The sequence below is a fragment of the Dermacentor albipictus genome, chromosome 8 (assembly GCF_038994185.2).
Source record: "Dermacentor albipictus isolate Rhodes 1998 colony chromosome 8, USDA_Dalb.pri_finalv2, whole genome shotgun sequence".
NCBI lineage: Eukaryota > Metazoa > Arthropoda > Arachnida > Ixodida > Ixodidae > Dermacentor > Dermacentor albipictus.
Genome location: NC_091828.1, coordinates 15,484,055 through 15,511,769, shown reverse-complemented (window position 1 = coordinate 15,511,769; position 27,715 = coordinate 15,484,055). Strand labels below are relative to the sequence as shown.

Below are 27,715 nucleotides of genomic sequence, written 5' to 3'. Positions count from 1 at the left end.
GGTTACGGCATAGCGGGTCGCGTAGTCCACCGTGACTGTAACCCACTTGTTTCCTGATGTTGATTCCGGAAATGGGCCTAGAAGGTCCAAGCCGACACGATGGAAGGACTCGGCAGGGACGTCGAGCAGCTGCAGGTAACCTGCGGGGAGCTGGGAAGGCTTCTTGCATCGTTGGCAAAGTTCACAAGCGGCGACGTAACGTTGTACGGAACGGGCAAGGCCCGGCCAGAAAAAACGGCGACGTACACGGTCATAGGTTCGAGATACGCCGAGGTATCCTGCCGTGGGTGCGTCGTGAAGCTCTTCTAGAACGGTGGAGTGGAGGTGTTTAGGTACTACAAGCAGAAACTCAGAGCCATCTGGATGAAGGTTACGACGGTACAGAGTACCGTCGCGGAGGACGAAGAGGCGTAGAGTAGCATAGGCCGGAGAGTGTTCAAAACGGTCGATGAGTGCTCTGATGTAGGCGTCACGGCGTTGCTCGTCGGCGAAATGAAGCAGGTGGGATACAGAGAATACGCAAGAAGCACTGGCAATATTGGAGGAGTCAGAGTCGTCAACAGGGTTACGCGACAAACTGTCAGCGTCTTGGTGCAGGCGGCCAGACTTGTACACCACGGAATATGAAAATTCCTGTAGCCTCAAAGCCCATCGACCAAGCCGGCCTGCAGGATCTTTTAGCGATGAGAGCCAGCAAAGAGCATGATGGTCAGTGACTATGGAAAAAGGGCAACCGTAAAGGTAAGGACAGAACTTTGCAACCGCTCAGACAACAGCAAGGCATTCGCGTTCCGTAATGGAATAGTTGCGCTCCGATGGTGCTAGGAGGCGGCTCGCATAAGCAATAACGCGATCCTTGCCACGCTGGCGCTGGGCTAAGACGGCACCTACGGCATGACCGCTGGCATCTGTACGTAATTCTGTAGGGGCATCAGGGTCGAAGTGGGCGAGAATGGGTGGTGAGGTTAGAAGAGTGACAAGACGAGAGAAGGCGGCGGCATCTGCAGTACCCCACGAGAATTGTACGCCTTTCTTCAAAAGATTAGTTAGGGGCCTAGCAATTGTCGCAAAATCTGGAACAAAACGACGATCGTACGAGCACAGCCCTACAAAACTTCGAACGTCGCGGCTGTCTTCGGAACCGGAAACTCTCGGACAGCGCGAGTTTTGTCGGGATCAGGCTGTACTCCGGAAGCGTCAACTAGATGGCCCAGAAAAGTAATTGGTCGGTGGCCAAAACGACATTTGGATGAGTTAAGTTGCAGCTTCGCCTTTCGAAATACATCAAGTATAGTTGTGAGATGCTCAAGGATTGGGATGTCGGGCAGAGGAGTGACGAGGTACTCGCCATCAGGAACTGGTGGGAAAGACAACAGTTCAGTGTAGGCTATGGACTTTGGCGGCAGGTGAAGAAAGCCGGTGGAGCGTAAGCGGCAGTGGGGTGCGTGAGAAGGTTCTGCGAGCATCGGCAACTCGAGGCGAAGGGTACTGGAAGAGCAGTCAATAAGCGCAGAATGGGCGGAAAGAAAATCGATGCCGAGTATAAGGTCGTGGGGGCAATGAGCAATTACGGTGAAGAGGACAGGAGTGTGGCGGCTGGCGATGCTGACACGTGCCGTACACATGCCGATGATAGGCACAGTACCGCCATCCGCAATGCGGACGACGCGTGCCGACGCTGGGGTGAGGAGCTTGTTCAGTCGTCGTCGGAAGGCAGCACTCATAATAGAAAGATGTGCTCCTGTATCGATGAGTGCCATGACAGGATAGCCGTCAACGTCAACGTCAAGAAGGTTTCGGTTAGTAGGTAACGTGAGCAAAGGATTTGAGGGCAGGGTCGACAATGCAGCTTCACCTCCAGAAGCTGCAGTGCCTAGTTTTCCGGCTGGGTGCGGGAGGCGATAGGCGGCGAAGAAAAGCGGCGGGGTTGGGGCGAACGAGACTGGTGGCGCCAAGGTGAGGGCGAGCGGCTGTAGCGAAGGTTCGGAGAAGGGACATCAGCGGTAGTAGGTTCACGGCGGGTCGCATAAAGTACAGAAGGTCCAAAGGTGCGGGAATAAGCGTAAGTCCGAGGAGGTGGTGGCCATCGGTTGCGGCAGTGACGGGCGACGTGGCCGATGCGACAGCAGTGGAAGCAGATCGGCCTGTCATCAGGTGTACGCCATTCATGCGGGTTACGGCGAGATGTGGCAGAAAAGGACTGCCGGGGACAAGGAGGGCCGCTAGATAACTGGGGAACGCTGGGTCTAGACGTGGAACACATGGCGTTCAGACCCATGTTTGCAAATGCCTGTCTTACGACGGCCTGAATCATCGCAATGGTGGTTGCTGGCGGATCGGGAGGCGGCGTGGAGAAGGCTGGCAAACAGGCAGCCTCGAGTTCGCGGCGAACAATACGGGTGATGTCTTCACAGGTGGTGGGCTGACGTGGTCGACCCTCACATGTCGACGTAGCAGCTGTGTTGGGTAGCCGCGCAATGTGGTGTGAGATACGGCAGCTCTTAGCCTGTTCAAGGCGACGGCATTCTTGTATAATGGCGTCGATAGTCGACACATTGCTGAAAACAAGCAAATTGAAAGCGTCGTCGGCGATGTTGTCGTCGTCGTTGTCGGCGACAGGTGGGACGTTGGGTCTCACCTGTTATTGGCGCTGGCATGTTCACAGAGCTTGATCCAGTCGTCGACATCCTGTCCCTCCAGGCCAGAGAACACACCTGGGTCACGATGTGGGGCAACCGTGACAATTGGAGCAGGCGGACAAGCCGAAGCCGTAGCGGAGGCGGCCTATCACCGGGAGGCATGGTGACAAGCGCGGTGTGCCGACCACTTCGGAGTTCCGTTGTGAGGACGGGGATCGCTGACCTTCACAGGATGCCTGCTCGCAGCAATCATGTTGGCCACCGATGACACTTATGAGTTAGCGTTTTGTCATCATTTGACAAGACACGAAAAAGCAGGATATTGGGCTTATCTCACGGGCATGAAATTTCATGCAGAGATACTTGCATGGGTTTTGAACCGAAGCAGATGCGCGGCGATAGTGACACGGCACTTCAGCGGCTGCCGCAAATGCCAAAAGTGCATCACGGGGAAGGGAGCGGCAAGACATGCCTGATAGCAAAAAAAGGACATGCATGCGCATAGCGTGCCTGGCGTGAAAGTGGCTTAGAGTGCAACTCTGGCGATTTTTTCACATGTCGAGTTAATAGAATATTTATGTTCTCGAGGCTCCCATGTCATGCGTCTGATAGCGAAATTGTCTCGCAAATTAAAAAATAAATTTAAATGAGCAAAAAAGCACAAAGACGAAACTGAAACCTGACTAAGCGGCCAAGCGAACCTCTTCGTGTGACGTCACGGATGTCTCCACCGGGAAAGGCGCACAAGACATGCTGGTCTCGCCTGCTGGCAGCAAAGAGCAGACACTCGGCGTAATTATGACTGCGCCGAGTCTTTAGGTGACCAAGTCAGCTGCACCAGCTCTTCTGTCAAATATTGACAGGTATGATTCTGACGAATTTGATAGTCACATATCGCCGTTCGCATTCGACCCACCATCACGAGAGCCAGCAATCATGTGTTACATATCGTGCTGCAACATGAAGATCAAAGGTAGCCCAAACTACCGATTTTATATGTGCTGCTTGTTTACGCTTCACCTGGTCGCTCTAAGATGTAGAGTGCAACTTTTGGCATTTGTATTTTTCGCATTTTGACTGTCCAAAGCACCGAACGGTGCATTTGTTTACATCGATCAGCAGGTGCAGTGACCACTCGTCATTCGTCACTCGTCATGAATTATTCTGCTGGCGTACGCTTGCTGCCCATTTGGGATGCGAGGCAAGCAGTGCAGCTTGGAAGCTAAATAATGAGTCGGCATGACAATACGTAAAAATACACCCATCTTCGTAGTCGCATTTAATTTAGGGAAGTACCGGTGAGTGCGGTGGGCAGCTTTATGTCAAAAACGGCAAAGTACCGATGTTGATACTGCTCCGTGTCGTTGCTTCTCATTTTTTGTGTGTGGACTGTACAAAATGAGAAGTGGTTTATTTCAAATCCGTATGGGCAAAACTGAACCACAAAAGTAGTTTTCTTCATCCTGATGGCTTAATTAGCTTCAGGTCAGTCGTTCAGGTCCACCAGCACCAGACGCATGAACTACGTGGCGCCACTTGCCACCCCCCATCATTTGCCCATCCACGGGGAAAGCAAATTCTCGTAACACAACTTCTCACTCGAAGCACTAGCTCACAATCATTGACTCCGCCATGCTCTCATTGCTGTTGTCTGCATGATCCCGGCATGCTCTGAGTGGGACTCCCCTGCCATCATACTCAATGTTGCCTGTAACTGAGGAGCAGGTAAGCTAAAGTGTTTGAGGCAATTTATTAAATTAATTTGTAAAAAATCTGCAACTCTCAAACCTGCTTTCTTGAGGACATGACGGGAGTGCGTGGAGAAGCATACCCAGTGAATTTCATCAACATCCGTTGACATCGAAAAATCGCCGGAGTAGTCCTTTAAGCCTCAACACCATGCTGTGTGATGGCGGACGGCACAGCAATGCGGTTATGCGTCACTCCACCACGAATTGCGGATTCCACAAGCTTTTGTGGCTTATAGTATGTTAGCTTCAAGATTAGCATGAATGTCATGTAGAAAGAGTGCAAAATGGGTCTTGCATGACAGGACCCTGCGAAACCCGTTCTGTGAAGGATGAAAAAAGTTGCTAATGCCTAGAAAGTTTTGTGATAAGGGAGTAGGTTACATGCACCACGAACTTGCAGGGAATGTTTGTCAGTAAGATGAGGCAGTGATTTAATGCAGAATTTCGTTACCCGATTTGTACACTTGAATGACCTTCCCCATCTACTCCTCTGGCATGGTGCCTGTGAAAGTGACTGAAAAAAAAAAAGAATACAGAAAGACTTCAAGAATGTTCATTTTTTAGTAGTTAGGAGTTAATGTCGTCAATGCCAGCTGACAAAGACAGCTTGATATTTTCTGTTACAGATAAAAGGCCACTTGCTGTGAATGTGATGGCTGACATGTTGCATTTTATATTGGTTATGGGCAAAGGAGGAAGTGTCCTTATTTCACTTGTGAACACGGATAAAAAACATGTTGAATGTGCTAGCGTAGCTTAGATTTGTAACCCAGTTTGTTAGTAACAGTAATGGTGAACGCTTGTTCAGGGTTTATTACCTAGCAAAATTATTTGGGGTTAGTGAGCCAAATGCTTGGCAGGTTATAGTGAAAAGAAGTTCGCTTGGCCTCGCAAATTTCAAATAAGTAGGCTGTTTCTCCTGCACGATATTTCTTCTACACAAGCAAACTTGCCCTAACTTTAGTGATGCAATAGAGGCAATTTTTTTTTCTTTTCTAATAGTTTTCAAGATTTTGTAAAGTATGGTTTTTGTCGATTGGAGCGAATGGTAATCCTGGGAATACATTGATTCTTTAGTTAAATTATAGTACAAGCCTGGTAATTCGGCAACTCAATGTCGAGCTGCCGAGCCACGGGCAATTTTTCCAGCTCCTTCGGCATCAAAACTGCTCGTCTCGAAGCAAGCATCATACCAAATGTGTTGTCACTATAATGTGACGAATGAGTAAAGTCGAAGCACGAAAGGCTGCAAGGTACTACAGTACCATAACTGTACCGCCACGACTCACAAGCACAGCAAAAATGGTGCCAATTTGAAAAAAGAAGTACTTTTGAGTTGACTTTTCTGTGGATTGAATCGAGGCGTAAAGGTGCAGGTTGCCAACATAAAGCTAGAAATCGCTGGATTTGGATTATTGTGACACTCCTATGTGTGTTTAGGGTTTACACCTCAACAGTATGTGGGGCATTCAAGACAAGTGGAGAAGAGGAAGACGAGGTTCGGATGAATCTCGATGGGTATCAAGGCCATCGTGACTACCTCTACATGGCATCTCAGTAAACGTCCTTTGGTGGCTTAACAATATGTTTGAACCCATTAACTGCCATGACAAATTCCAAAAAATTTTTTACAAGGGCAAAGAAGAAAAAGTGCCAGAAGTCATAGGATATTATTTTCTTGTCAATATGACAAGAAACTGAACACACATACACGTGTGAAAATTGCCAAAACTTCACGACGAGTTAACTCGTCATCAGCACTTGAAGATGCTCATTGTGAGGGCGAGCTATCTCGTCATCGACAGTTAAAGGGTTAAATTGGCATGGACAAGATATTTTCGAGTATTAATTTGTCCTTGTGCGTTAAATGAAGGTCCTGATGCTCTAAACCCTAGAAAAATGGTGACAAGCATCGAAGCGCCGTAAATAATTTAATACAATAGCGTTTCTACAGTTTCGGTTTTGTTTCCTGGAAGGACATTACGACGCAGCATGCGATAACATGGGAGCAGGACATTGCAACGTTTTGAATTGCTCGCTCTGTCATCTGCAGTGCTAGTACATTAGTCCTCACGAGTAGCATCACAGGAGCGAGCCGGAGAGAGTGTCAAAGCGTCATAATGTCCTGCTCCCACGTACTGTGTCTTGACATCACAACATGGTACCCTCCTGGAAACAAAACCAAAACTGGTTGTAGTAAAGCTATTAAATTATTTTCGACACTCTGAGGCCTCTGAATATTTTTTTGCTGAGGTTTAGAGGCCTAGAATTTCCACTTAATGCAAGAAATGAATAGTCCAAAATATGATGTCAATACTTTAAAATGGCCAATTTTGCTGTCATTCGGATGTAATGCAACGGTTGACTTCAAGCAACCGAAATCGTGCACGCCCGTGTTGCGGTTTCTGAGAATGTTCTGTTCAAGCACCTGACAGTGTGCTTGACACAGCGCCAATGCCACCATGTTCTGCCGAGTCTCCGACATTGTTTTGCATGAGTACAACAGAAATTTTAAGCAGGATTTGCAAGTTACAAAAATGGAAGCCATTTGTTGTTTGAATGGACGCACAGTTCACTTCACTGCCCAGGAAATACCACTTTATTGTTTTGCCTCATGTGTCTGAGACAGCATTCAGCTGGGGGAGTGCAAAACTAGTTACTTAGTTGCACATGGCGTTGCTCCTTATTTCCAATATTGTTTGCTTTCAGACATAGTAAACAACTTATTTTACTGAATGCAAGTGTAAGACAAATGGGATGGGATGGCAAGGGATGATATTGTACTGAGATGAGCTCCCGCCAGGCGTCAATTGCCCTTGTGCTGTCTGTGTGTTCGCACCCATTTACGTAATACTTTGACACAGCTCAGTACTATTAAAGCGCATTAGCACTTTAGCAGGCACTTCCTGTTCTAGTCGAAAAATGGCAATAAAGCATAACACGAGCATAGTCTCTCTTGTACTCGAGTTGAACTTTTTCTAGGCTGAGAAATATTTTGTAAAATTGTGCAAGCAATAAATGGCATTGCGTTGCACTAGCATTTTTGCTAGCTACCACACTTGGTTGTCGCTTTTACTTTGGTCATGCATTCTATAGAATTTGTCAATGGATATTGGTTGCAATTGTCCTAGAAAAAAACCTAGAAAAATCGGGGCGATTGAAAATGTAAATTCGGTATTTGCTCTGATACTGTTCAACCACAGTTTGCCCAGTACGCGCCTACCTGCACCAAAAAGGTGTTTGATGTGACAGCTGCGTTTCCACACCTGCTCGTTCTTCCGTGTGTCATGTACTTGTGATTTTGTACCGTCTACTTCGCTTGTCTGCTGTATTACAGTTGATGACTTGGTATTTTGTTGTGGCTGGCCTGTGCAGGACAATGCAGCAGCAGAATCTGTGTCCAACCGGCTACGCAGCGTTTGCCCATCTCTGTACCGCATTGAGGATGCACTCTTCACACGGGCCCACGAGAAGCTGCTGGCCGCGCGAACTGAACGCAATGCCGAAGAGCGCCGGAGGCTCCTGGACGAGGCACTCACGCTTTGCAAGCAGGTGGGGCTCAGAAAGCACAGGGGGCAGCACTGTCACCGTTAATTACTTGTCTGTTATTAAGAGCTGCTCTGAAAACTCTGCATGAACACAGCATGATGAAATCAGCAGGCAGAACCATCTGTGATGCGCAAAATAGAAACATAGTTCCGGATGACTTCTTTTGAATTTTGTTGCTCAAAATTGTCGAGCAGTTCCAAGTGGTGCCAACTCCACCTCCGATGTCAGTGTCAGCGAGAGCAGTCGTTGAGGGAATAACCCTTCAATCACTCAACCATCACTGCACGGTGGACCTCCGTTTTAAGCTCCACGCGATGTAGATTTGGTGCATGCATTGTCTGTACTTCCTTCTGTTTATAATGGCAGCATGAGAATACAAACTTGCCAGGTCACAGATGGGCGCATACCAGGGCATTCACAAGCCTATATTTTACCACTTAGGGAATACAGTCACTTATTTTCTGGCAAATCCAATATTTCGGACTTTTAGACAGTCATCTTTGAGTCCAAATTATTGGTAGGCAACTGGCATAAATCGTACAACTTACAGACAGCACTTAAGCCTTGCTGTACCAGCTTCAAGACTTGGGTGCCAGTTCCAATATTCTTCCTGTTGAAATACATGCAGGAATGTAATGAGTTGCGCTAACAGGAAAGTAAAGACTTGGGAAGGCAAGTATGGTCGAGCGGTGGTACAGAGGACTCGTTGGAACGATACCACACAAGTGAGTCTGCGGAAACCATTTCTACGAAAGACGAAGCGCTACCCCGGAGGGAGTCCTTTTTCACAAGACAACAGCTGCATCAATTTGAAATAACTTTGTTGCATTTGAAACAGACAGACAGAGAACTTTAATTGAGAGAGAAAGTTAACTTCTAGTGACCTTAGAAAGCAAAATTTTAACTTAGGGCCTGGGGCTTTTTTTTACAAAAATTGGTCAGCCTAATAAAATACAAGCACAAAGTTTACAAACTTGTAACTCTTCACCAAAAGTGGCTATTGCAGCTCTGTGAACTGCATCTATTAGCACGCATAAAGGGGACAAATTTGATATTTAAATTTACACTACCCTACATCTGTCCACGTCCCGTCCTTCACTTAATATCGTCTGTGTTAAACTGAGTGCAATATAACCATGAACGTTCACCAACTAGCCCCTTCATTGCTTTACTAAATTTACAGCTTACATGAATGTGTTACAATGTTTACAAGGGTCTTGCAGAAGTCATACTCACTAATGTGAATATATTTCAGAGTGGTGTATAGTACATTGTTAATGTCTGATTTAGATACAATACTATATTTGAACCTCGTAATGACAAAGTTGACGGGGTGGCCGAAATTACTTCATGATGTCCTTACTTCGTTATTTATTTATTTATTTTGCAATACTGTCAATCCCTTGTGGCATTTTTACAGGAGTGGGCATAAAAACAGGTGGTGCACTCAACATTAGTTTCATCATCTTCAGTTTTGAAGCTCTAACAGCAGCATGATAATACAAGAAGTACATACGTTATAGACAAAAGAGGCAAAATAAAGCAACAGTGAAGGCACTTACAGCTAATAAACGCAATGGGAAAGAAACACTGCAGTAGCAGAATACAGTTTACCATGTCAATACAGAAGAAATGAAAGGACAGAGCTCTCACACAGCTTAATGAATTTTTCTATGGTTGGCTGAGCTGTAATCGATGGGTGCAGTTGATTCCACTCACGAACTACTTGTGGGAAAAAGGAATACGACAAAGTGTTATGTTTGGAACAAAGAAATTCTTCAAGTGTTAGCGTATGTTTGTGTCTGGTTTCTCGTGAAAGCTTAATATGAAGAAAATCAGAACAGGACATTTTTAATGAGTTATTAAGTAACAAATACAAAAATTTGAGGCGGTGTATTTTAGCATGGCTGGAAAGCATGTGGAGGCCTGCGGAGTGTAGAAGTTCTGTGGCTGACTGAGTGGGTTTATAACAGTTATAAAGTGCACAGCCTTTCTTTGCACCATTTTAAGAGTTTTGACCTTATCATTTGTGTAAGGGAACCAGGCTACGTTTGCATATTCCAGAATTGGTCGGCTGAATGTGACATAAAGTAAATGGTTTGTATCACTTGAAGGGTGACGCAGGGCCCTCTTAACCCATTCAGGGTCGATTTTTTTCGCCAGATGCTACCGCCCAGGGTCGATATTTTTTTATTGCAGATTCCAATTCTTCTTGGGGACTTAATTCGAAAAAAATTCACCGCAATTTTTGTAAGGAGATCGTAAAGTTAGAAAAAAATATTTTGCATTGGTGTATATGTACTCTTCATTCATGAATAACAACAATGAAAAAGAAATAATCTTATAAGAATATAAAATTTGATGCATTGTTTTTCACATAGTTCAAGTTCTTGGAAATGCGCACACGAGAATTTTTCGCAAGATTCAAATGTTCCTGCTTTTACACTAATAAGTACACCCATAGCGTAATCAAACTGCGCAGGTGCGCGCACTCAAGAAAATTTTATGGTTGTATGCCCGTCAAAAAAGCAGAACATGTGACAAACTTCCGCTAACCTTCATCTTATTGCCAACCAGAGGCAATTAGTTTTCGCGAGTATCAAAAAAAAAAAAAGAAGAAGAAGAAGAAGCAACAGAAACACATGCACAGCGCCATCCTTTCTATGCGCACCCTGTGAGCACTAAACGAGCGAGAAACACGCAGTCGTCCTTTGAGCAATTAGTAACGATACCCATCAGTTTTGCAAGCGCAAGAAGCCGAAACCGCCCGCCGAACAAAACCCAAACCGCCGCCCACCCGCACGCGCACCAATGCGCGAGCGGTAGTATATGGACGCGCGGGAGCAACCTAGCTCTAAAACAAACCATGCAACGAAAACCGAGAAAGGGAGGCGGAAGAAAAAAATTCCCTGTATTCCCTCATAGTGGCAAGCACACGACAAAAAAGAAAAAGTTAGGAAATTGGCGTGCTTTTTAAGCGTACAGACGACGCCGTAAATACATGGCATCGACCATTTTTGGACTTGTTCGCGGCGCCGTATATTTACGTCATTGGCCCTGAAAGGGTTAAGAACAAACAATTTGGACACTGCTTTGCTGCATGTGCTGTGGACAAGTGCAGTCCAATTTAGGTCAGAGGTAATTAAAACACATAAGTACCGATATTTAGTCACACTTAGGATATTTGTGTTATTCAAAAAGTAGATATAGTCAAGTTTTGATTTTTTTCTTGTTATCAACATAGAAACTGTTTTGTCTAAATTAATCGTCATCTGCCATTTGTTGCACCACTCTTCTATCTCTCCTAAGGCATTGTTCAGTCTTTCGTGAGCACTAGCATCCTGTACTTCTGTGTACAGCATGCAAGTGTAATTTTTACATCGGGTTCATTTGAAATGTCATTTATGTACAACAGAAACAAAAGTGGAGCTAAAACTGTTCCTTGAGGGACTCCTGAAAGAACTCGAACTACTTGCAAGGTGCGCTGATCATACTGCGCAAACTGACAGCGGTCACAAAGCTAGCTAAATGTCAAGAAAGCTAAATCCCTCACCTTAGAACTGTTTTTCTCGGCCAAGACCCATAAACAAGAAATTACTTTTCGTGCTATAGTGTCAGAGAAAGGAACGTGGCAGGTCTGTGTCGCTAGTTACCTACAGAACTGCCTAGCTTCACTAGATTTTTCAGACCCCTTTTGCCTACGTAATTCTCAGGCACTAGTTCAGTATTTGAGAGAGGAAAATCCTGGTGATTGTACAGCTTTTAGTATGGATATCGAAGACCTGTATTATTCTTTGCCGCATGATGGGTTGTTAAATTTCGTAAATGAGTGCATTAAAGAACAAGTGCAAGAGTCGGCTTTTATTGACAGATGCGGTGTTTCCATGGAAGCTTTTCTAGAAATTCTTTCAATGTACTTGAAGTCGACGCTGATTGGGTGCAGAGATGGCGTTTTTCTGCAGAAATCAGGCATTTGTATTGGCTCAAAGGTTGCCCCTATTTTTCGCAACATTTACTTGAGTAAGGTTGACAACTGCTTAGAGAAAGCCTTAGGTGATAGCGTTATCAAGATATTTCGTTACGTTGATGATTACCTGATTTTCTGCAATAGGGAAGAATTCGATTCTGCTGCTACCTCAGTAAGTGAGCAATTTAAACTTTATAGGGGCGGAATAAAGTTTACCAAGAAATTCAATTTCTTGACATTTCCTTGATCTTCGAACAAAATCATGTTTGTTGGCAGTACTCCCCAAGATCCTCGAAGCCGTTGCTAAACTTTCAATCCAAGCATACTAAATTAGTAATCAACGGAATTACATTGTCGTGCCTTAAGTCTTCCCTCACCAGATTCTACATGAACAAAATGAGCGCCAGTTTTAATGCGCAGGTCCGGCGCCTATTAGAAGCAGGTTATCCTAGTGAAGTGGTGGCCACTGTGGCTGAGCGCCTAAAGAAGTCGGTTTCGAGAGGTACGGACGTGATTACAGAAAGCAGTAATAGCAAAAAATAGTAGTGGCTATTCCGTATATTCATTCAGTGTCGCACAGGCTTTAAAAAGTTGCTAGTAGATATTGACACGTGTACTTGTCTTTATCGGGCGACAAGTATTGTCGCCTAACAAATGTTATCGCACAGCGCGGGACGCGCCTGCATGTGTCCGAAGTTTCTGGAAAGTTATCGATGCTTCTATCCGCTGTCTGTTGTCGCCGAACGTTGTGTTATCTGATTTCATCGCTTGACACGAATGGTGTAGAACATTTTAGAAGGCATGCGGGTCCCAACGTTTAATCTGGAACATTCGATGATTGCTGTATAAAAGCCGACGCGCTTGACCCGCTGATCAGATTTTCGACGATCGCCGACTGTGTTCGCCGCTTTCGTTGTGCTATAAGTGTAGCCTGTTTTGTGGGCACAGGTTCGCCCAATAAAAGCTAGTTTTGTATTCCACCGTACTGCTTCTTTCTTCGCCGTCACTACCACGTGACATCTGGTGGAGGTGCGGGGTAGTGACGGCGAAGAAAGAAGCAGTACGGTGGAATACAAAACTAGCTTTTGTGGAAACCGGTAATGCGTTTGTCCTCTCGGATTCCGCCGCATCTACCCCGACGACCATGGTTCCCGAACCAGACTACGACATTAATCCAAGTCTCCCAGTGATTAAGCAACAGCAGCTCAGAAGTCTGCTCCGACGATACAAAGGCTGCTTTTCGACGACATCGAGGATTCGACAAACACCAGTCGCCAAGCATCGCATAATCACCGAGGAGTACGCTCGACCACTCCGCCAAAGCCCTTACCGAGTTTCGCTGCGAGAACGCGAAGCTATAAGAGAACAAGTCGACGAAATGCTGCGCGACGACATCATCCAGCCGTCGAAAAGCCCGTGGGCATCCCCTGTTGTCCTGGTGAAGAAAAAGGACGGAGCCCTACGTTTCTGCGTCGATTATCGTCGTCTGAACAAGATCACGAAGAAGGACGTATACCCCCTTCCACAGATAGACGACGCATTGGATCGGCTCTGCAACGCTAAGTACTTCTCGTCGATGGATCTCAAGTCTGGCTACTGGCAAATAGAAGTCGACGAGAGAGATCGCGAAAAGACCGCCTTCATCACGCCAGATGGCCTCTACGAGTTCAAGGTCATGCCATTCGGACTCTGCTCGGCACCTGCAACTTTCCAGCGCGTCATGGACACGGTGTTAGCAGGATTGAAGTGGCAGACCTGCCTTGTTTACTTGGATGATGTCGTCGTCTTCGCCGAAAATTTCGACGATCACCTTAGGCGGCTTACGACAGTACTAGAGGCCATCAAGTCATCAGGGCTCACTCTGAAGCCAGAAAAATGCCGCTTCGCTTACGACGAGCTTCTGTTCCTAGGCCACGTCATGAGTAAATCCGGAGTACGCCCCGACCCCCAGAAAACAGCTGCCATCGCAAAGTTCCCGCAGCCCACCGACAAGAAGGCAGTGCGTAGATTCCTTGGCATGTGTGCCTACCACAGGCGCTTTGTCAAGGACTTTTCACGCATCGCCGAGCCGTTGACACGTCTAACTAAATGTGATGTTGAGTTCAAGTGGGAAACGCCGCAGGCCGACGCATTTGAAGAACTCAAACGACGCATGCAGTCGCCGCCTGTACTTGCGCACTTCGACGAGTACGCCGATACAGAAATCCATACTGACGCCAGTAGCCTAGGCCTCAGTGCCGTTCTAGTCCAGAGGAGAAACGGAGTCGAACAGGTGATAGCTTACGCTAGCCGGTCGCTGTCAAAAGCGGAAGGCAACTATTCTAGGACCGAAAAGGAATGCCTCGCCATCGTTTGGGCTACAGCTAAATTTCGCCCTTATCTTTATGGCAGGTCATTCAAAGTCGTCAGTGACCATCACGCGTTGTGTTGGCTAGCGAGTATAAAGGATCCTTCAGGACGACTGGCGCGGTGGAGCCTCAGACTACAAGAATACGACATCACTGTAACCTACAAGTCCGGACGAAAACACTCCGATGCCGATTGCCTATCACGCGCCCCCATTGACCCGCCGCCGCAAGATGACGAAGATGACGACGCCTTCCTTGGCATGATAAGCGCGGAAGACTTCGCTGAACAGCAACGGGCAGACCCGGAGCTAAAAGGCCTGGTGGAATATTTGGAAGGGCACACCGACGTTGTCCCCAGGGCATTTAAGCGCGGATTATCTTCCTTCACGCTTCAAAACAATCTCCTCGTGAAGAAGAACTTTTCACCAGTCCGCGCCAACTACCTTCTTGTTGTCCCGTCAGGACTTCGTCCAGAAGTATTGCACGCCCTACATGACGATCCGACCGCTGGACACCTCGGTTTTTCCCGGACACTATCGAGGATACAAGAAAAGTATTATTGGCCGCGCCTGACCGCCGACGTCGCCCGTTATGTCAGAACATGCCGAGACTGTCAGCGACGCAAGACACCGCCAACAAGGCCAGCCGGATTACTACAGCCAATCGAGCCTCCTTGCCGACCATTCCAGCAGATCGGGATGGACTTGCTGGGACCCTTTCCGACGTCAACAACCGGAAATAAGTGGATCGTCGTGGCGACAGACTACCTTACCCGCTTCGCTGAAACTAAAGCACTGCCGAAAGGTAGCGCAGCCGAAGTGGCAAAATTCTTTGTCGAAAACATCCTGCTTCGACACGGCGCCCCAGAAGTTCTCATCACCGACAGAGGAACGGCCTTTACAGCAGAGCTCACCCAAGCCATTCTGAAATACAGTCAGACAAGGCACAGGAGGACCACGGCCTACCACCCGCAGACGAATGGTCTTACGGAGCGGCTGAATAAGACCCTCGCCGACATGCTAGCGATGTACGTCGACGTCGAACACAAAACCTGGGATGCCGTCCTGCCGTACGTAACATTCGCTTACAACACGGCGGTGCAAGAAACAACACAGATCACGCCGTTTAAGCTGGTTTACGGCAGGAACCCGACGACGACGCTCGACGCCATGCTGCCCCACGTCACTGACGAAGAGAATGTTGACGTCGCTAGCTATCTCCAGCGCGCCGAAGAAGCCCGACAGCTCGCCCGCCTACGGATCAAGAACCAACAGAGGACCGACAGCCGACACTACAACCTCCGACGACGCTTTGTTGAGTACCAGCCCGGCGACCGTGTTTGGGTTTGGACACCGATACGCCGACGAGGACTCAGTGAGAAACTACTCCAACGCTATTTCGGACCCTACAAGGTCATCCGACGTATTGGCGCTCTGGACTATGAGGTCGTGCCAGACGGCATTTCGCATTCACAGCGACGTCGCGCACGACCTGAAGTGGTCCACGTGGTGCGTCTTAAACCATTTTACGGACGCTAACGAACTTTCCTTATTTTGTTTTTTTCTTCTTTGCTAGGAGTGCTTACTTATTACTTTCGTTTGTTTGCAGCATCGGGTCGATGCTTTTTAAGAGGGGGGTATTGACACGTGTACTTGTCTTTATCGGGCGACAAGTATTGTCGCCTAACAAATGTTATCGCACAGCGCGGGACGCGCCTCCATGTGTCCGAAGTTTCTGGAAAGTTATCGATGCTTCTATCCGCTGTCTGTTGTCGCCGAACGTTGTGTTATCTGATTTCATCGCTTGACACGAATGGTGTAGAACATTTTAGAAGGCATGCGGGTCCCAACGTTTAATCTGGAATATTCGATGATTGCTGTATAAAAGCCGACGCGCTTGACCCGCTGATCAGATTTTCGACGATCGCCGACTGTGTTCGCCGCTTTCGTTGTGCTATAAGTGTAGCCTGTTTTGTGGGCACAGGTTCGCCCAATAAAAGCTAGTTTTGTATTCCACCGTACTGCTTCTTTCTTCGCCGTCACTACCACGTGACAATATGGTGTTAATGTTGCTTTCACTGCTCCCAATAAGCTAGATAAGATATGCGCTGCCGTAGAGAATAAAAAGGAGCGGGTAAAAGGCAAAAAACGAACAGATATTTGTCCAGTGAAGCACAATAAGAATAACAGTTTTACTGACTGTCGTATGGGTGTGGTTTATAAAATTCCTCTTAGCTGCGGCCAGTTCTACGTAGGGCAAACGGGACGGTGTATCAATCAGAGGCTAATGGAACATAAAAGGTCGTTAACCGGTGGATCGCCTTCTAATCTTTCGCTACATTGCCGAGATTGTAACTGCACGCCAGAGTTAGATGAATGCGCGATATTGTACAGGCATAAGAATGAAGATACGCGTCTCATGGTAGAGGCATGGCATATCTATAATGGTGGAAGTGCGTGCGTGAGTCAGCCTTCGATTACTTTACATAAGGAAGAGATTAAGTGCCTTAACAGTTATCTCTCACGTAGACCGGCACGTGTACCCGATTGACATGTGGTGTTACCATTCCTGAGCATGCGCAGATGAGTTTTGTGTCTTCTTTCTTTTTTCGCCTCAGTGCTCCCTTCAGTTGATAGTTGGCGTTCGTGTTGTCTACTTATCTACTCTTGTGTCCAGTCTGCACACCTCACTTCTATTTTGCATAATGAATCCTTACCAACTAGCTCAGCTTTCTGTCGTTCTAATGATAATTATGTATCCACCGTGTTAGTGGTCCTTCACCAAATATATTCATGAGTTTAAAGTGGAGTTTCACATGGAAAACAGTCGCTGACCGTTTATTCGGACCTCACGGGTACTACGGAAATGTCCAAATAAGTAGGTGTCTGAAAAAGCAGATTAAGAAAAACAAAAATGAAATCCTTTAATTCCACGCACTTATTCGGGCTCGGCAGTAGGCTTGAAGAAATTGTGAATGCACCGTTGCATGCTGTTCCGTTTACGCACACTCAGATAAGCCTGAATCTCGGAGAGGGTTGTACGGTCACTATAGGCGGCTGAAGGCACAGTTACTGCTTGTACACACTCCGCATGCGACGGCAGCGTAGCACATGGTGCGTCATCTTCCGAGTCATGAGTCATTGTCCGGCGGTGCACCAGAAACTTGACGAATGATCTCGCCGTCGTCTAGTTCTACGTATGTCAGCAAAGCAGTGTCAGCACCTGTGAAACTCTCAAATGAGACGGTGTCCGAAATCGTAATGCAACCACTGCGCAGGTCTCAGGAGAACATTTTCCGCATCAGTAAGGAGCACATCAGAAGGCGACAAATCTTAGGCCTCCCGGCACCCACTTGCCGGCATTCCCCAGCACAGTCTGCACGGGCACTGTCGGCGCCATTAGACACTTGACGCTATGTTTCCGTATGCCACGTTGGATCACCAGAACCTCGACATAGCACACAGAGCAAGCACCACCATGCCGACATCAGTCGCACAAACGAAAAACATGGCCTACTCGCAGCATCGTGCGCGAAGAAACAAATCAGCTGCTGGATTGTCTTGACATGGCTTACTAAGCTGAAACCGGAACTGCTGTAGAGCCACTCTATCAAACCGGGCAGAAACGATGATGATGAGCGGGGATTTGCAGTACTGTAGCACCACTTCGTGGAGCAGCAAGGAGGCTCCGTTCAAAACAAAAATGGCGTTCAGCAAGTCAATCTATGTACCGGTCAGAGTTGGTGCATGGTGCTCTCAATCGAGATGGCTCAAGGAGTGTCAGAAAAATCTGACAAGAGGTTGCAAGGTGTCCGAACTTTTGACATTTGTTATACATTATGGTCTATGGGAAGAATGGCGGTGCCGTGAAGCAGACGGAATAATCGAGCTTGTCCGAATTTTTGGAGTCCGGAAAATCAGTCGGTGTCTGTACTCAATCAAAGGCCTTTGATAGATCTAAGAAAATGGTGTCGATTTGTGACTGGTTATTGAGGCATTGTGCAAAATCATGAATTATTTCAATCAGTTGTGTAGTCGTCGACAAGCCACTACAATATCCATGTTGGTTTCTACGGAGTATGTTATTGGCGTCAACAAAATTTGTCATAAATATTTAAATAATGTGCTCTAATAACTTACAACACATGCATGTGAGGGATATGGGCCTATAGTTAGCCGCAGATGAAACACTACCCGGTTTATGCACTGGAATGATTTTTGCCACCTTCCACTTGGTTGGAAGGCGACAATCGTGTAGTGATCTTTTACATATTCATCATCATCAGTCTATTTTATGTTCACTGCAGGATGAAGGCCTCTCCCTGCGATCTCCAATTACCCCTGTCCTGCGCCAACCGATTCCAACTAGCGTCCGCAAATTTTCTAATTTTATCGCTCCACCTATTCTTCTGCAGTCCTCGACTGCACTTCCCTTCTTTTGGCACCCATTCTGTAACCCTAATCTTTAGTCCGCCGGTTATCTGACCTGCGCATTACATGACCTGCCCAGTTACATTTCTTTCTCTTAATTGTCAATTAGAATATCGGCTATCCCTGTTTGCTCTCTGATCCACACCGCTCTCTTCACCCGCCGCGGTTGCTCAGTGGCTATGGTGTTAGGCTGCTGAGCACGAGGTCGCGGGATCGAATCCCGGCCACGGCGGCCGCATTTCGATGGGGGCGAAATGCGAAAACACCCGTGTACTTAGATTTAGGTGCACGTTAAAGAACCCCAGGTGGTCAAAATTTCCGGAGTCCCCCACTACGGCGTGCCTCATAATCAGAAAGTGGTTTTGGCACGTAAAACCCCATATATTATATTATTATTACACCGCTCTCTTCCTGTCTTTAACATTACCGTATTTACTTGAATCTAGGCCGACCCTGATTCTAAGCCAACCCCCTAAAGCCTGAAGCCAAAAAAAAAATATATATATGTATATAAATTGCCTCGAATGTAGGCCGAACAAAAAAAGCGAGGACAGGGTTCACAAAATGCGAACAGCATTTTTTGAATATGAACATGCAGAGCTCATTCAACGTCGTCGTCGCTGCTAGACTCGTCGCTGTGTTCCTTGCCACTGTCACCTTCAAACAGTGCACTATCTTCGGTACCGTCAAGCACATTAGCTATGCTGCACTTTTTAAAGGTGCGCTCAATCAAAGTACCTGGGATGTCGTCCCATGCTGCAGCTACCCAGCCCGCCAGCTGCGATAGCGACGCACGTTTGATGCAGCCCATTGCCGTTAGCACATGGTCTTCGTCACTCAACCAGTCCATGTAATATTTCCGTAGACGATCCTTGAAAGGTTTGTTGATGCAGACATCAAGTGGCTGCAACTGGCCCATCATGCCACCCGGTATGACAGCGAGGTCCGTGTTCACTTGGGTAAGCGCAGCCTTCACGTTGTCGGTCAAGTGCCCACGGTTGGAGTCAACGACAAGGAGGAGCGAGTTCTTTGTCAAAAGGGCTCCTGAACGCCGTCGCCACACAATCTTTACCCACTCTTCCACCATCGCACCTGTCATCCACCCGTTCTAATGGCCTGCACAATGACATTTCTTGGGAAAGTTTCTCAAGCAGGCAGTGTCTTCCTTTTAAATGTCATATACGGAGGGAGTTTATGTCCATCAGCTGTGCACCACAGCATCACAGTTGCGCGCTGGTTCTCGTAGCCCGCAGAGCACACCTTTGCCTCCTTGTCACCCTTTTCATTCGCGGTGTACGCCACTGGCTTATAAAAATACACAGCCGTCTGGTTGGCCTTGCCGATTTGCCCAAGGTTGTAGCCTGCCGCTCCTCTCTTTCGCACCACATAGCGCTGAAAAGCTATCAGCTTTTCTTCGAAATCGCTTGGCAGCTTCTGGGTGATTGAAGTGCGACGTCGGAGGCTGAAGCCGAAGCGCTTCATGAATTTCTGAAGCCAGCCCTGGCTGGCTTTGAAATCCTTTGGCATTAGGCCTCACTCCCTCGAAAGTTCCCTAGCTTTCGCTTGGAGCACTTCTGTTGTCACTGGAAGGGCAGTTGCTCTCTGCGTCCGAACAAAGTCGGCCAAAACTGTCTCCACTTCGTGGGGATAGCCTTTCTTTGGTCCGCTAAATGCCATCCTCGTTGTGGCACACACAAAAAGCTGCTGTCGTTGTCCCCTCCAACGACTGACATTTTTCTCGTCGACGCCGAAGTCCCGCCTGGGTTGAAGGTTCGACGATGCCTCTGTGGCTATCAGAACTTTTCGCTTGAAAGCGGCACTGTAGTAGCATTTCCTGCTTGGTGCCATCGTGATAACACCACGGCGCACGCCGATACGGCCGACACGACACAGGTCAAAATGGCAACCTCGCTTGTGTACGGTTAGCTACTGGCACGGCTAGTAGCGGCTGCGATACTGACTTTTCTAGATGGCGCTAGCTATGCACCATATTTAGCAGTTTCAATGAAAAACTGGCACGTTTCTTAAATCCTCGAATCTAAGCCGACCTAGAGTTTGGAATATGATTATTTGAAAAAAAACTATCGGCCTAGATTCGAATAAATACAGTACGCCTAACATTCTTCGTTCCACCGCTCTTTGCGTGGTCCTTAACTTGTTCTCAGATTTTTTGTGAGTCTCAAGTTTCTGCCCCATATGTCAGCACCGGTAAAATGCACTGATTGTACACCTTCCTTTTCAGTGATAATGGTAAGCTTCCAATCAGGAGCTGACAACGTCTGCTGTATGCGCTCCAACCCATTTTTATTCTTCTTTGAGTTTCCTTCTCATGATCAGGGTTCCCTGTGAGTAATTGACCTAGGTAAACATACTCCTTCACAGACTCTAGAGGCTGAGTGGCGATCCTGAAATCTTGTTGCCTTGCCTGGCTATTCGTGATTACAGTGTCTTTCTCTTTTGCATATTAATCTTCAACCCCACTCTTACACTTTCTCTGCTAAGGTCCTCAATCATTTGTTTTAATTCATCGCTGTTGCTGAACAAGACAATGTCATCTGTAAACCAAAGGTTGCAGAGATATTCACCGTTGAACCTCACTCCCAAACCTCCCTTGTTTAATAGCTTGAATATTTCTTCCAAGCATGCAGTGAATAGCATTGAGAGGTTGTGTCTCCTTGTCTGACTCCTTTCTTTATAGGTATCGTTCTACTTTTCTTGTGGAGAATTAAGGTAGCTGTAGAATCTCTGTAGATATTTTCTAAGATATTTACGTAAACAGCCTGTACTCCTTGATTACGTAATCCCAGTATGGCATCTCTACTGAATCAAATGCCTTTTCGTAATCATGGAAGCCATATAGAGAGGCTGATTGTACTCTGCGTATTTTTCTATTATGCACCTGATTAATGACATTGATGAGATCCAATGTAGAGTGTCTTTTCCTGAAGCCAGCTTGTTCCCTTGGTTGACTAAAGTCCACTGTTGCCCTTATTCTATTAACCCTTTCAGATGCCACTTTATCCTGTTGATTGAAAACTTACTTTCACTGCATCTCATGCATCTTCAGAATCTTAGAAAGTGTACAGCTGCAGAAAAGAGTAAGAATTTTCAATTGTTTAGCGAGCTTTGTTAAGGTTACAAAATTTCAACTCCATGCGAAAACTCGCTACAGGAACGCAAAATATGAGAACATATACTATTTCGTGTTTTCGAAAGCTTGAAAAGCACTTATCCAGTCACTTGAAAATTATGCCTGGTGTATGACATTGTGAAAAACAATGAAAGAAGTGAACCCGCTACATAAAACATACTGACACAGAGTAAAAACACCCAGCCGTCTACCTTCCCACTCATTTTGCTAAAACATTCTGCACATTATTCAAAATTGCAGCACAGTTCCCATAATATGCGTTTCAAGATGTATGAAACACATTTTAAATACAGTCAACGACCGATTTTTCGGACCCTCTAGGGAACGTAAAAACGTCCGAAAATTCAGGCAGTCCGAAAAAATGAATGCATGCAAAAAACTCACCTTTTTTCTTTTTTCTCGGATCTAGAGCTAAAGGGTGAAGTACCAGGCTTTCGAAACCCTGCCAAAGCATCAGTGAAGTGGCTATAAAAAGAGGCTATCAAAAACTCTGTATGCAGCTGACTGCTGGTTTATTATGTACATGTGCATCGTCGGGCAGCCGATGTTATTGCTGCAGTGGCTTGAAGAACTTGTTTATTGTTGTTTGGACGGCGTTCCGGTTGCATGCGATCATATTTGCCTCGATCTGAGCAAGGGTCATGTCAGCACTGTACACCGATGAAAGAGTCAACAGTGCTTGCGTCAACTCGGCGCTTGTAGGCGGCGCAGGCATTGGCTCCTCATTTCCAACATCGGAGTCTTCTGAATCCCCCACAACCTGACGGACTATTTCCTCGTCAGTCAGTTCTGCGCAGAAGTCGAGCTCGTTGTCAGTGTCAACAAACTGTTCAAAAGTTATTTCCGTGGGTATGGAAACCCCAGCAGAGCGGAGGTCGTTGATCACGTCGTCCATGGGCGAGCACACGTCAATTGTGTTGTTGCTTTCAGGCAAGTCTGGTTCCTCTGTGGCGAGTACGAAGCCCGCGTGGTGAAAACAGTTGCGAATCGTGTCTTGCCTCACTGCCTTCCATGTGTCTGCAAGCATTCCAACAGCAGACCAAAGATCAACGCTGTAGCCTTTGCCGTTTTCCGCACACAGCACCATGCGGTTTAATAACCGCGAACGGTACAAAAGTTTCAGATTGCGGGTGACGCTTTGGTCCATTGGTTGGAGGACTGCAGTCGTGTTGGGTGGGATGAATTCCAGCTGGACAGCCTTCAAATTCTTGATGCGACCATGAGCGGCGCAGTTGTCAATGAAGAGCACGACATGTCTGGTCTGAAGCTCAAACTTCCTGTCCAACCTGCGGGCGTAACTTTCGAACAACTGCTGAGTCACCAATGCCTTTCTGTTGGCTTCGTACAACACTGGCAGCGTTGCCCCTTTAAAGCACCTCAGGTTCTTTGACTTGCCAATTACTAACAAGGGAAGCTTCTCGCTGTCAGACATGTTGCTGCCGACGAGAATGGTCAGCCGTTCTTTACTGTGCTCGCCACCATGGCATGGGTCACCAGCAAAAGCGAGCGTTCTTTCCGGCAACATCTTAAAAAACAAACCAGTTTCGTCGCAGTTGGAAACGTTGTCAGCAGAGAACTGCTGCAACACAGACTGAAGTTTTCCGTTGCGATACTGCTCAATAACTGCACTGTCGATGGCGCTGCTCTCACCGCACATCTTCTTGAACTTCAGGTCATTCCGATGTTTAATGTTCCTCAACCATCCATCACTAAACTTAAAATCCTCAATGTTCATTTGAACCGCGAGAGTTTCCGCTTTTTCTTTCAAGATTCAACCCGAGACCGGCAACCGCTTTGATATCATCGAATTAAGCCACACGACAAGAACTTCCTCAAGCTTTGGATGAACACCTTGGCTTGCATTCTTTTTTGGGCACCAGATGGTTTTTCGGCCACTTCCAAGATCTTTCCCTTGTCCTTAAGGAAATCCGAAACTGTCTGCTTAGAAATGCCGAACTCCTTGCTCACGTCAGCCTGCGATCAACCCACAACTTGCTTAATAATGGTGGCTTTCTTCTCCCTCGTTAACCGACGGTACTGCTTTCCGCGCTTCAATGCCATCGGCGAGGATGACCAAGACGGAATGGGGGCCATCGAAGGCAAGCGAAATCCTCAAGTTGCGAACAGTGCAGTTCTCTGACGAATGTCGAAGCACCTAGGCCTAGCGTCGCAGAGCACACTTGACACAACAGCACAACCACACACCACACTAGCCAGAATGTGGCCTGCGCAAACAAACGAAATGGCGCCGCTACGGAAACTCCGCCGGAGGCGAAAGTGCGGCGATGAACGCAGCCAGCGTGGCCCGACCAAATCGGTGTGTGGCAGCTAGATTCAGCTAGTTGTGGTTCAAAGCCGTGATATGCTCCGGCTGCAAGTCGATTTCTTTCGCAAAGGTGCTGCACGAGGAGCCAAAGGACCTTCCGTCGCATCAAAAAGTCCGGAAAATTGAACGGCGGGGGGTTCGAGCGCCCGAAACTTCAGATGTCCTTATACATTGATTCTATGGGGCTTGTGGCGGTGCCGCGAAGACGTCCGAAATATCAGGCATGTCTGAAAATTTGGGCGTCCGAAAATTCAGTCGTTGACTGTACCATTACTTTCATCAGTGCTTTTGCTATTGATACTCTCTCCTGCTGTGCACAATTGTGTAGACAGCGTCTGAAAGGGTTAAATAGTAGTATTTACTGATAGGCTTGGCATATCGTTTCAGAAAAATATTTGGAATTTAATCTGGTCCGTCACATTTTTTCTCATCAATGTTTAACAAAAGTGTGAGTACTCCCATTTCGTATATTGTTGGAGAATCTATCAGTGTTTTCACATGCTCTTCCTAGGGCAAACCCAGTAGAGCCGTTATCATGCGTTAACGCTGACTGAAATTGACTGTTGAAGGAGTCGGCAACTATTTCTTTAGTGGATTTTGCCATACTATTTGACCGTCAGGAGCTTATATATCGCCAGAACTTGTGGGGTGAAGTTTTAATGAACCCTTTCGGTGTGGTACTGCAGTAGTGTTGTTTATCATCCTTTAATTTACTTTTCTTTATATTTTAGTTAGAGAATTCAAACGAGTGCGATAGTCAGGAATCATGTGTGTCTTGTTTGATTTTCTTAAGGTGACCATTGTTATATTCATTGTTTCCATTTACTGCAATATATGTCCAGTGGGGCACACAGTTGTAAACATGTAAATAAGAAGACGGTATTGCAGAGCCACTAGCTACACAGCTACACATGCAATGAAATTTGAATAAAACAACAGAAGAATCTTCGACGTATCATGCAACTTCTTAGCACCTGATGTGACAGCCTTTAGATAGCTGCCTTCTGCTTCATTGTGATGGTATTTCGCCTCAGCTTTCCACTTGGCTTGTTGTGGTTGAGCAGCACATGGCATACAACACAGCGCTTCTCTGTGTGGTTGAGGGGGTGAGCGAATGTCGCCAGCTTGGCTCGACCAGCTCGTGGCCTCCGAGATCGCACCAAGGCCAATCTCAGAGGCCATGCCCAGCTGTCAGCCAGTGGCGTGCTGCAGGGTAGAGGGTGAAGTGAATGCACGGCCTGGGTGTGACCCAGTAGATTGCGCTGGGGTGGTCTTTGAGGTCAGCCCAGTTGTGGTTGCCTGCACGGTGCACCGTAGAAAAATTAAAAAGTGAATGCACTAATGTTTCACACTACCATGTGCAGCCAGGCACGTGCAAGACAGAACGGTCAGGCGAGAAGTGCGATAGTGAGCTACTGCTTGTGCGCAGCTACCCACAGCGGTGAGAAAGACCATTGTCGCTTGACAACGTACTTGACGTGGTGTACCTGGCATGCAACGGTCGGGTATTTTTTGGTTTCGGAGACGAACCTAGTTTGTTATATCCTTAGAATAAAAACAAAAACTGCAACACGGGATGAACGACTAAAGAGCACAGGACAGATCGCTGCCGACGAAGCTGGCGTTTTATATAACCTTCTTCCCAATCACACTTTTGTGCTGAGAGGCGAAGCCTGCTCTGGCCGCACTGCCTCAAAAGAGCACATAACTGTGTTGTTCTGCACTAACATGGATGGAAGCAACAAGCGCCGCCTCTTTGTCATTGGAAAATCAGCGAGGCCACGTTGCTTTGAAAATGAGAGTGCCTGCCAGTGACATAGAAATCCAACAAAAAGGCGTGGAGGATGCAAGACATGTTCACAAGCTGGCTTTGCAAGTTCGATGAAGACATGGTGGCAGGGAAGCAACAGGTTGTGCTCATTCTCAACAAATGCACAGCCCACAACATCAAGCCAATGTTGACTGCAGTCAAGTTAGTTTCTACCTGCCAACACGGCTGCAAAATGTCAGCCGCTCGACCAGGGTGTCATCGCAACCGTAAAGGCACTTTATGAAAGAGTTTCGCTGAGCATTCAGCAGCAGCCTCTTAAAGTGAATTTAAGGGGCGCGATTGATATGGTTGCTGCTTTGTGGTGGCAGGTAAAAGCCACTACAATAAGCGAGTGCTTCATCGTAGCAGGCTTCATGCGCAATGCAGAGGCTCTTGACGCCGTTGAGCCGTGCAACCATGTTGGCGATGAGATGGTCAACACCGACGACTTGTGGTCCGGCCTCGTTGAAAGCAAGTTTGTTTCCACCACGGACACCTTCCAAGAATATGTCAATGCCAGTCAGTCGGAGCTTCCCGTCCGCGAGGAAGCGAGCGCAGATGAAGTGATCGTCGCAGCGGTGCGTGGTAGCGCAGAGCTTGCAACTGAAGACGTGTCGGGCGATGTTGTCGACCCGATGCCAGACCCAGATGTCCCGTGCAAAGACGCTTTCGAATACCTCATTAAAGTGAAGATGTACTGCGTGAAGAACAGTTTGAGTGAGAAAGGGCTTCAGTGCTTAAGCCTTGTAGAGGACGAAATTGTTCGAAGCGCTGTTAAAAAATATCTCCTGATGGAAATAACAGCGTTCTTCCACTGTTGCCGCACTTGTCAGGAGAACTTGGTTTCTGTGCTGTGTTGCAGTGTTGGAGTGGTGTTGCAGCTGCGCCAACTACATGTATGAATTTGGCTACTGTCAAAGCAATTAATTAGTTGTACTTTTTAAATGAAAATGTCTATATGGCAGCGTTGCATTAAATTTGTTTGTTCTGTGCACGTTCTCGTTTGAACAAGTGGAGAACTCCATTTTTAGTATCATAGAGTCTCAATGAATGTTTTATTAAAGAATGAAGCAAAGTTGCGCAATATAGCCCAGCTGTGACCTGCAGAGAAGCTTCCAGGTAAACACTTGCCGACAGGACCACTTGTCCAGGCCAGTTATATTGTGCAGCAGGTTCTGAACTATGGCACTACATCTTGCTGCACAAGAATCTGCGCTTGCAGGTCATGTAGTGTTGGCTCTGCTGCAAGAAACTACTGGAATGGAGTACAGGTGCAGCTTAGAGAACTGCGATATCTATTTTCATAGACCCCTTTTGTAAATACACCACCTGGCGATGGGCTTTTCATCAGTTTTGATTTACACACGTTAATGGGATAAAAACCGCAATGTTTCCACCATCCTCACTTCTAAGCCTTCCCAGTCTACTAGCTTAAATACTTCTAAGCATGCAGTGACTAGCATTGGAGAGATGGTGTTTTTTGGCCTGACTCATTTCTTGATGGGTAATTTTCTACTTTTCATGTGGAGAACCAAGGTAGCTGTGGAATTGTAGATATTTCCCAAGATATTCACGTATGCCTTCTGTACTTGATTATGCAATGCTTCCATGTCTGCTGGTGTCTCTAAAAAATCAAATGTATTTTCATTATCTATGAAAGCCATATAGAGAGTTTGATTGCACTCAGCATATTTCTCAATTACTTGATTTATGACATGGATGTGATCCATTGTAGAATATCCCT

The 27,715-nt window shown here is 46.8% G+C and overlaps 1 protein-coding gene and 1 long non-coding RNA gene across 3 annotated transcripts in view; one reads left to right on the top strand and one right to left on the bottom strand.

The window, feature by feature from the left end:
• The window catches only part of LOC139048624 (uncharacterized), a 106,617-nt gene extending 89,799 nt beyond the window's left edge, over positions 1-16,818 (bottom strand). The window contains exon 1 of the long non-coding RNA XR_011507832.1: positions 16,760-16,818. This is a non-coding gene — a long non-coding RNA (uncharacterized lncRNA). The remainder of the gene's footprint in view (positions 1-16,759) is intronic.
• The window catches only part of Nup154 (nuclear pore complex protein Nup154), a 265,616-nt gene that overhangs the window by 189,557 nt on the left and 48,344 nt on the right, over positions 1-27,715 (top strand). For both annotated transcript variants that reach the window (XM_065425126.2, XM_065425125.2), the window contains exon 7: positions 7,766-7,942. In XM_065425126.2, coding sequence (XP_065281198.2) covers positions 7,766-7,942 — 177 coding nt within the window. The remainder of the gene's footprint in view (positions 1-7,765; positions 7,943-27,715) is intronic.